The following is a 10,792-nucleotide window of genomic DNA, read 5'->3' as shown; positions in this document are numbered from 1 at the left end:
ATACCTATTCTATATATACCTATTCTAAGAAATGTATTTATTGAGTCAGAGAGAACATTGTGAGCCTTTTAATGCCCATTGCCAAATTGGTCTCCAGAACTGTACAAGTTTACCTTGCTATGACCAAGTTACAAAGGGATGTTTTTTACTTAATTCTCCTAAGCATTGGATAATAATATAACCTTGTGTCTTTCCTCACTTGAGAGGTAAATAAAATATTGTTCTGTGTTTCAACTTGCATGACTTTTATTACCAATAACATTTAAAAAAAAATTTTTTTAAAGAGATTTTTGCCTTAGGGAACCAGCAGTTAGCGTAATGGCTATGTCACTGGACTCCCACGTAGTCGACCGCGGTTCGTGTCCCGGACCCGGTGGCTTAAAACTCACGCCGGGCGCGTGTGCGTGCGTGCCCAAGATCCCGAGAGGAGAATGGAGGAGAAGGGATTGCGGCGTGACCATCCCCCCTGGGGGGTGATTTCTCGCTTTCTGTCTCTATGTCTCTCTCTGTCTGTCTGGCGAGCGCACGCGCCCTACAGTGAAAATCTCTCCAAAAAAAATTTTTAAAAAATTAAATTAAAAATAAAAATTAAAAAAAATAAAAAATAAAAAAAAATTTTTTTTTATTAGAAAAGTAGTATATGTTAGGAACCAGCAGTTAGTGTAATGGCTATGTCGCTGGATTCCCACGTAGTTGACCGCAGTTCGCGTCCCAGACCCGGTGACTTAGAACTCACGCCAGGCACGTGTGCATGCGTGCCCAAGATCCCAAGAGGAGAATAGAGAAGGGATTGCGGCGTGACCATCCCCCCTGGGGGGTGATTTCTCGCTTTCTGTCTCTGTCTGTCTGTCTCTGTCTGTCTGGCGAGCGCACGCGCTCTATAGTGAAAACCTCTCAAAAAAAAAAAAAAGAAAGAAAAGTAGTATATGTTGAGCTAACTCCATGGTCTGGTGGTTAAGGCAGCTAGATCCCACATGGTTGACTGTTAAGTTCTGTACCGGGCAGCTTGAAAAACACACCAGATGTGCATGCATGCCCAAAATTCCTGAAAGAAGAGAGAGATGAAGGATAAGGGATTGTAGTGTGACCATTCCCCATGAAGAGTGCTTTCTCCTCTCCCTCTCTCTATGGCTCTCTTGCCCTTTAGCAAAAGAAGGAAAAATGCTGCATATTTATTGTAGAGAGTTCAGAAAATAGAGAAAAACTCAAAGGGTGCAATAATTTTTTATAATTTCATCATCCATTAGTAACCACTTTTTGGTATTGTTTTTCCTATACAAAATCAATCTTAATATATACAAAATTGGAATTATACCCTCTATATGTATTTTATCATATTTTCATGTAATAATCTATCATGAGTGTCTACCAGCTATTTACCTTTGTGTTCCTAGTACCACGTGTACACAGTTATTCAGCTGCAAAGCAGGTGCAGTGTTTAACCCCTAAATAAGTAGTCAGTGGTGGTGATGCTGTTAATAATACTAGGCTGTCAGAAATGTCGTGACGCATTTTTGCACAGAAAAATACATCATGACCTTTCCTACAACCCAATAATATTAATGTTAATGGTTAACATTAATTGGGGTCTATCACAACTTTAAAAATATTAGGAAATTCTTGAGATTATAACAGAGAATTCAGGAAAACCCCATGAGTAAGTACACTGTTTTTTCTCCATTTTGCAGGCAAAGAACTGAGACATAAAGTGGCTTAAAATTTTCCCACTAGCCCCTTCATAGGAAGTGGTAGGATATGTTGTTAGGCCTCTTGATTGCAAAGCTTGTGCTTTTTTTCCTCCCAGAGTATGTTAAATTGGCTTCAAATTCAAGATCCTTCAAGCCTCCCAAGTAGCTGAAATTATAGACACAGACCACTGCACCTGGCTTAAAAGCTTTTCCTCTTTATCAAACCCTTACACTAAATGGTGTGGTCTTCTGGGTAACCTCGGGGTTGTCACTGAATGGCTTTGTAATGCAGCTAGATCTGTGCTGCCTCTGTACTATTAGAGCAGCTCAAAGACTGACCAGATCATGGCTTAGCCTAGCCCTGTTAAGTGCACATTACCTTCCATTTCATACTAACCTTTTCTTCCAAGTAGGGTAATAAGTGCCTATGGTTTCAGGAGTAATTCCTAAAATAATGTTATTTGTCTGTTATTGTTATTATTAATTTGACCAGAGAGACAGGAAAAGTGAGAAAGCAAGCTGCCAGGTCCAGGATTCAAACCACAGTCAGCCATGTGTAGGTCCAGCACCTCAACCACCACACTACCTGTCGGCCTCTAGATTTTTCTTAAGATTTTTATTTTGCTACTGGGTCACGCTCCAAGGGAAAGGGGAAAATTAGTGTCTTTTTTTTTTTTTGGAGAGATTTTCACTGTAGGGCGTGTGCGCTCGCCAGACAGAGAGAGACATTAGAGACAGAAAGCGAGAAATCACCCCCCAGGGGGGATGGTCACGCTGCAATCCCTTCTCCTCCATTTTCCTCTCGGGATCTTGGGCACGCACGCACATGCGCCCGGCATGAGTTTTAAGCCACCGGGTCCGGGACACGAACCGCGGTCAATTAGTGTCTTTTTAGTGGTAAAAACCTGTCAGTCATATATGACTCCAAAGTCAGTAGATTATGTCTGTGTTGATACATTTTTTTGCAACCTGTCTTTTTTGACTTATGATTGCTATCTGATTTGCATTTTGAAATATTGTATGTTGAAAGTAATATCTGAAGTCTGATTGCATTGTTGCTTTTAGGGGGGGTCAAGGCTAATTCTAATAGATCGTTCTCAGTTTAAGAACCAAAATCTTTTGATGTTTTACAGGATAATCTGATGAGAAAAGTGGTCTCAAATAGGTTTAGCTTATTTTTATGAGGAAGTGGTTTTCGAGTACTTGATCAGAGACTTAAAAAGATCTCTTTTGGAAAAAAGGGAATGTCACAAAGATACATAGTGATTGAAATCTATTACGAATAGTGTTCTTCAGAACACTAAATTAAGAAATGACAGTTCTTTATGAAAAAGGGAAAATCAAGAGGCCCAAGAAATGTAAAAGTAAAACTGGTTATAGAGCTTAACAAGAATAATCTTCTATATAGACAAAGTAAATTATTTGGAGCTTAGAAAAATGTGGGACTATAATAATAGATGAAAGATTAGAAAGATGATAAGTGAAAAATTAGGAAAATAGAACATGAAAGGAACTAGCCTGTCAACCTAAATCCTCTTTAAAATGCTCTTTGATAGGAAGAACTCTGTAAATAGACCGCCCCCATAGAATGCTTATAAGTTCTTATTATTAAGCACTTTATTAGCACTTTTGTGGTTGCATTGTTGAAGATCCCTTGATAGTGCGGTGCCTTCGTAGAATATACTGCTATTGAGTGGTTATTGAAAGTGATCTGAAGTTACTTAAGCTTTGTTTACTCAATCAATGTAATGATAACGTAATTTCTTGATTTGTAGTATTTTTTTGAAATTAGTGATTTGCCTATGTTCTAATAACAAGCATGTTAAAAATACCGTTTGTTACTCTTAGAAGGAACTTGGGTTTCTTTAAAGCTTGTCAGTGAAGTATGAGTATTTGGCTATGGAAGCTGAATGAATACACGCGCATACGTGCCTAATGATGAGTATAGTAAACTTTGGCCCAATTTTAAGGTAGAGAAGCATTTTCCTTCTTTATAGAACCTGAAGTAGCATATCCTCATACACTTGTGCTCTTTCTGTCTTGTTCAGGGAAACAGTGCTTCTTAGTCCTACGTCAGCAGCAGTTTAATGTCCAGGCTCTTGTGGCGGTGGGAGACCATGCAAGCAAGCAGATGGTTAAATTTGCTGCCAAGTAAGTAAGCAATTATATCCTGTTGTCAGAATAAACAATGGTGGGAACCAAGACTCCCAGGGGTTTGGACCATTTTCATACATTAACATCAATGCTTCGTTTGTTTAAAAATGTAGTTATTTAAATTGTCAGTTCAGTGTTGCTGAATACATTAAACTTACAAAAGAGAAAATATGGAGCACAGGCTTGAAATTCATTTGAAACTGCTGAAGCAGCACTCTCTACAGACAAGTCACATTTACTTTCAAGTAGAGTAACAAAAAGCCTGGCAGCCTCAACATAGCAGAGCAACTTTATTTTGTTCTGTTTGTTGAGCTTCGTTTCCTCTCCCTCCCCTAGTTTTAGATTTGCATATTGAGCAACAGGTTTTCTAGCTGAATTTAATAAAAGTATATTTTTAAAAATACATATAGTTTTGCAAATGATTCCTTCAGAAAGGAAGTAACACAAATTTTATGTGTTTAAATTTAGCTTTGACATCAAAAGAGTTTAGAAAAAAAGTAAAACTTGCTTTTTTTCCTCAAAAATCTTCCTGTCTGGCTCAGAGTTCCTGTGGAAGATCATTGTTTTGTTCGGCTTGCAAAAGGCAGGCTTTGGAAGTAGAAGTGTGATTGTATGTGTTGTGCTGTAAGGTGACAGAGTTCGATTTACTTGGTAGTTGGTGATGGGGCTAGTTTTGTTTGCATGTTTTTCTCAATTTGAATTACAATTTTGTTTCTATCATGAAAATCAAAGTAAGCATGAGAAAATCAATGGCCTTTACATTTTTAGGAAAAGAGTATTTCATAGGCCTGCTTTTTAAAAGAAAGAATGCAGTATAGACTAAATGTCTTGTTTTTAGTGGTGTTTTTTTGTTTTGTTTTGTTTTTTTGTCTCTGTTCCTTAGATATGTGCTTTCAAAAATGGGTTAAGATAGAATTATGAATTTTAGAATTTAGAAAGAAACTAAAATAGTAATCTAATCTAATATCCTAATTTATGTTTGAGCCCATGTAACCCTCCCAACATAGTATATGACATGTAGTGGGTGCCTGCCCAGCAACTGTTCTTTATTTATATCAGATTGTTTTATTATGCCTTAATAATACTTGCACTCTGATTGAAAACTATCGTGCCACAAGTTACATCGATTCATTGATGAATTCAGTAGTATTGGTCTATTAATACAGCAGCCCACCCCTCCATGTCTTCTAGTCCAGCTGCCTAGAGACTGCCTCTTTCTCCTACCTGTGTCTTCTGGTAATTAAGTTTGCTGGCTTTCATTTCATAGTAAGGGTGTGTGCTTGTGGAGTGCATTTTCATCTACTTTTTGAGGTCTATGTTATATACCATGAAGTGGAACATAAATGAGCTTGTTCCCTGGAAATAAACTTCATGTACACAGAGAGCCTTTTATAAAAAGAAAAAAAGATGGTATTGGAAACCATAGGCATATATGTTTTTTTTTTTTAGAGGTTTTTGCTATAGGGCGCGTGTGCTCACCAGACAGACAGAGAGAGACAGAGAGACAGAAAGCGAGAAGTCATCCTGCAGGGGGGATGGCCACACCGCAATTTCTTCTCCTCCATTCTCCTCTTGGGATCTTGGACACGCATGCACACGCGCCCGGCATGAGCTTAAGCCACCGGGTCCGGGACGCAAACCACTGTCGACTACATAGGAGTCCAGCGACATAGCCATTATGCTAACTGCTGGTCCCGATAGGCATATATGTTAAAGTATAGTGAATAAACTGGACAAAGTCAATTTGAAATCAATAATCTTTATAATTTTATCTCAAATATTAATTTGGTTCTCAAAACTGGTATGTGGAGTTGATAGTTTGATGTATTTTTCCATTAATCTACATTATAACCTCAATATTACATTTCTAATGAAAAGATTGTCATCTAGAAATCTTTTGAAAATCCCACTTACCTTCACTATTCACTGAGAGGCATTCTGCTAACAGCTGGACAATCTGTATGCTGTCTTTACGAGTAAACATATTAAAGTAGCCCATAAATATGTTATTTTCATTATTTTGGATCTTCTTAGAAACTCCTGGCACTTGAGTATGTGACAGAAGTTGAACATAAGAGATATCATCCATGGGGGCAGCAGGTGATGTGGTGTTTGAGACACTGAACTTCCACATGATTGACTATAGTTCAAGTCCCAGATCTGGCGGCTTGCTTCCTCACCTTCCCACTCCCTCCATTCTTCTCTTGGGATTTTGGGCATGCACAAATATGCACCAAGTGTGAATTTCAAGCTGCCAGGTTTGAGACTCGAACCATGGTCAGCCATGTGGGAATCCAGCGCGTTAACCACGATACCACCTGCCAGCCCTCAAATAACTAACTCTTAAAAAAAAAAAAGAGAGAGAGAGATCCTCCAAAGCTTACTATCTTGGAAGAGCTACTTGGAGATGGTCTTAGTCAATAAAACTTAGTTCACTGATGCCCTCATAATATATCAGTTAAAGGCTTTCATTAAACTGGAATGATATAATGATGATCTTTCTTTTAGACAAGGGGAAAAATGTAGATAATTTAGCCTTGCTTTCTTATTTCCTATAGTGGAACTCAGTCCAGATGTAATTCAGGCATAACAACTTGAAACTTGAAATTTTTTTTGAGAGGTTTTTGCTATTGGTCATGTGTGCTAGCCAGAAAGACAGAGAGAGACAAAGAGACAGAAAGTTAGAAATAACCCCTCCGGGGGGTGGCCAAGCCACAATCCTTTCTCCTCTATTCTCCTCTCAGAATCTTGGGCACACACTCACATACTCCCAGCATGAGTTTAAGCCACTGGGTCCTGGACTCAAACCGTGGTCAACTACATGGGAGTCCAGTGACATAGCCATTATACCAACTGCTGGTCCTGTAACTTGAATTTTTTTAAACAAAGAACATGTAGTTGTTTTTGGTCCTTTAAAAATTAGACTTTATGTAATTAGCAGTGTGTGGGAAAAGGTTGAGCTGTTGCAAAGTATAAAACCTTTGGTTATATACAAGTGAGTGGAGCCAATTTTATACAATAGGTTTGACATGTGGTACTTAGATTATACGTATTTGACTTTTGGCACTGATGTGTTAAGAAATCAAGTCTGAGTAATTAAGAGTAGGTATGTTAATAGCTTTTGCTACCTTGTGAAAAAAAATTCTCATGGCTAAGACTGGTGAAAAGGATTGGGTTTTGGAGTTCTTTTGGTTGGTTAGTAAGATAGTTTTATTTCTTTTTTTTAAAAGAACTATTCATTTAATTTCATTTGTTATTATAATTAGTATTATTATTTTAATTTGACCAGAGAGAGAGAAAAAGGGAAAGCAAGAAAGCAAGTTGCTAGGTCTGGGACTCGAACCGTGGTCAGCCATGTGGGAATCCAGCATTTTTAACCACCATGCCACCTGCTGGTCCCATGTGAGATAATTTTCTTAGAAACCTGATTTCATATGCCAGAAAGGTCAGTTTGTCTTTTTTTATATGATATTTGACTATTTACTTCTAAGATAGTTCAGAAATCCTGATTCTTTGTAGTAGTAGAAGTCCTTTCTGACAGAAGATCAACAGTGTGATCTTCTATTCAAAGTACCAATTTTTAAAGACGAAATTATAAAACAAAAATATTTTACTTTGAAAATTGTTACTGCTCTATTTGTGAATAATAATAAAGTAAATGAAGTTGTAATATAAATTATAAAGAACTTTTAGAACTTATTTAAGAAAAGTAGGTATGGGGCCAGCAGGTACCATGGTAGTTAAGGTTCTGGACTCCTGACTGACCATAGTTCAAGTCCCAGACCAGGCAGTTTGCTTTCTCACTTTCTCTCTCTGTCTTTCTCTGGTGAGTGCACATGCCCTATGGTAAAATTTAAAAATAATAATAATAATAATTAATTCATTTTTTGAAAAAGAAAAGCATGTATGGCTTTTATTTTTTATTTAAACTTTAAAATCCTTTTTCTAAAAATTACTTTTATTGGCTGGGTATCACACAAACTGCTTTATTGGAAATGGATATGATCTCTGTTGTATAAACAATGATAATGCATCTTTTATACATTTATCTTTGCAGTCACTTGTGTTGGAAATAACTGCTCACTGAGCAAGCATTCTATGAAACAAGAATTTTAAGGTGTGAGGTTATTGCTGAATCAAAGATTATGATTAAAAAAATCTCTCCTATTTGCTATTAACAGATGAAAAGTAAGAATTGCTAATAACTTGTGGTCTAGCCATCCTTATTTTCTATTATTCTTATATACCATACTGCAAAAACCTTAATTTAAGCTCACATGGACTTTTTGTGTTTTTAAGCATGAAGCCTAACGCAATTTTCAGATATGTCACCAGAATGAAAGTAATACTTCAATTTTTTACTAAAGCTTTTAAAATATTGAGAGTGAATTCTTCCATTCGTCTCAAAATGAAGTTAAGATACACGGTTTCAAAATTTTTTGTCTGTCTTTAGTGTTTCTTTTATTGATAGAGTACACATGTGCTTGCCAGAGAGTGGAGGAGAAAAAGCAACCCCAGTGGGGCGTGGTCATGCCACAGTGTTTTTTCCTCCGTTTTTATATCCCAGAAGAATTTGGGGCGCACCTGTCTGATGTGTTTTTCAGGCTGTCAGGACCAGCGCTAAACCTAGGTCAGCCACGCGGAGTCTGACTCCCGTAGCACAGGACGTAATCTGCACCACAGAGCCCATACTTTAGTGTTGTTATTTATTAATATAATTTCTGCCACCTGTAATTCAGGTGTGAACAATATGGTCTGATTATTTATTAAACTTGTTATCTATTGAAGGTTACATGCTCTTTCTGCTCCCTCAAGTATAAACTTGCAATAAGTTTCTTTTTTAATCTAAGTTTTATCTAAAGTCTTTAATATCTGTTGTTTCCAGTCATGTCCAGTGTTAATTTTGCCTGCTGGTTCCTTCTCTACAGTGTTAGTTCCCATCACTTCCTATTCTATACTCCAGATTGGTAGACCCTCCTTGCCTGCAGCAACCTCTCTCCTTACTTCATATTTTAAAGGCTTTGGCTTAATTTATTAAATCTTCAGTCTTCCTTGCTTAGCTTAAGCCTCTCTTTCATGATTTTCATTGATTGGTTTCTCCATTTGTTTCTCATCAATCTCCATATATATTATAAGGAAGTTGGAATTTTTTTTTTTAATTTGTCTGAGTGTTTGTTTGCTGGAGAGAGAGAGAGAAAGGAAAGGAAAAAAAACAAAGGAACAGAAAGGAAAGGACCCCTCCATGGGAGATGGTCATGCACTATCCCTTCTCCATTTCTCCCTCTCCCTTATTTTGGGCACACGAGGACACACACCTGCCCTGGTCCTCAAGCTTCTGGGTCCTGGACTCACATCACACAATTGGCCATGTGAGATCCAGCCACCTTAACCACCACAACCCACATGGCCGACCACAGTTCAAGTCACAGGCCTAGTGGCTTGAAAATCACACAGGGCACACGTGCCTGAGTGCCCAAAATCCTGAGAGAACAGAGGAGAAGGGATTGTAGTGTGGCCATTCCCCCTGGGGGAGGTGATGTCTCACTTCCCCTTTCTCTGTCTCTCTCTGTCTCAGCACTCACCCTATGGCAAAAACCTTAAAAAAAAATACTAGAATGATTTAAACTTAATTTTTTTGTTTTTAAAGTTTCTTTCTTTTTGTTTATTTTTTCATATTACATTTAATCACATGTACCTTTACAGTGTATAACATTTCTTTTTCTAGCACTATTACCCTGCATATCAGTCAAGACAAAGACATTACTATCCACATCATCATCAAATAGCTTTACATTTTTTCAATTATTACTATTATTATTTATTCTGATTTTTTTAAACATTGAATCACTATATATCATTTAGCTTGCAAAGAGAATTTACCCAACATGCAATACTTCTCAGACCAGTCCAGTTGAGAATACTGTACATGTTATCATCAACAAGTAATAAACTATTTCTCTGTCCCACAAATGTCATGCCTCTCTCTTTGTTCTCATGCTACCCTTCTCTATACTCTTCCCTAGTCTCCCCTCACCCCTGTTCCACACTGTCTTCAGCATCCATACCTATTTACACTGCTTTTATGCCCTCCAGTATTTCAGTCTCTACCATAGAGTGCAGATAGTCAATATATATTAAGTGGATACATACAATATCTTTCTTTCATAGCCTGGGTTGTTTCACTCAGCAATAAATCTTCCATATTTGACCACTTCCTATCAAATGCAAGGGTCTTTTTTTTTTCATGGCCGAATAGTATTTCATAGAATATATGTGCCACACTTTTTCTATCTATTTATCTATTTGTGGACATTTGGATTGGTTCTGTGTCTTAGCAACCATAAATAATGCTGCAGTAAACACTGATGTGCACGTACTTTTCCCACTGAGCATTCTCCTGTCCTTCAGGTAGATACCCAGAAGTGGGATTACTGGATCAAATGGTAGTTCTATTTGTAGATCTTTGAGAAACCTCCATATTGTTTCCCACAGTGGCTGGACCAATTTACATTTCCACCAACAGTATAGGAGAGTTCCCCTTTCACCACAATCCCAACAACACATCATTTTTTATATTTTTAATCTTCTGACAGAGGTTAGGTAGTGTCTGCATCTCCCTTATGATGAGGGATGTTGAACATTTCTTCATGTTTTCTGGCTGTTTGTATGTCTTAGAGAGATTTTTTTATTCAGCTCATTTCCCATCTTTGAATTGGGTTAATCAATTTTGGGAGGGTAAGCCACTTGAGTTTCCTGTGTAATCTGCTTATCAGTCCCTTATCTGAGGCATAGTGTACAAAAATATTCTCCCATTCTGAGGGTTCTCGATTCACACTAATTACTGTGTCGTTTGCTGTGCAGAAACTTCTTTTTTTTTTTTTTTACAGGTTTTTGCTATAGGGCGCGTGCACTCACCAGACAGACAGAGAGAGACAGAGAGACAGAAAGTG

General features: G+C 37.6%; 1 protein-coding gene across 1 annotated transcript in view; it reads left to right on the top strand.

Moving 5' to 3' along the window:
• DARS1 (aspartyl-tRNA synthetase 1) overlaps window positions 1-10,792 on the top strand; it is a 98,864-nt gene that overhangs the window by 19,159 nt on the left and 68,913 nt on the right. The window contains exon 4 of the mRNA XM_006169723.3: window positions 3,737-3,839. Coding sequence (XP_006169785.1) covers window positions 3,737-3,839 — 103 coding nt within the window. The remainder of the gene's footprint in view (window positions 1-3,736; window positions 3,840-10,792) is intronic.

Source organism: Tupaia chinensis, unplaced genomic scaffold (genome assembly GCF_000334495.1).
Source record: "Tupaia chinensis unplaced genomic scaffold, TupChi_1.0 Scaffold147433_1, whole genome shotgun sequence".
Taxonomy (NCBI): Eukaryota; Metazoa; Chordata; class Mammalia; order Scandentia; family Tupaiidae; genus Tupaia; species Tupaia belangeri.
This window is presented reverse-complemented; position numbering and strand designations above follow the sequence as displayed.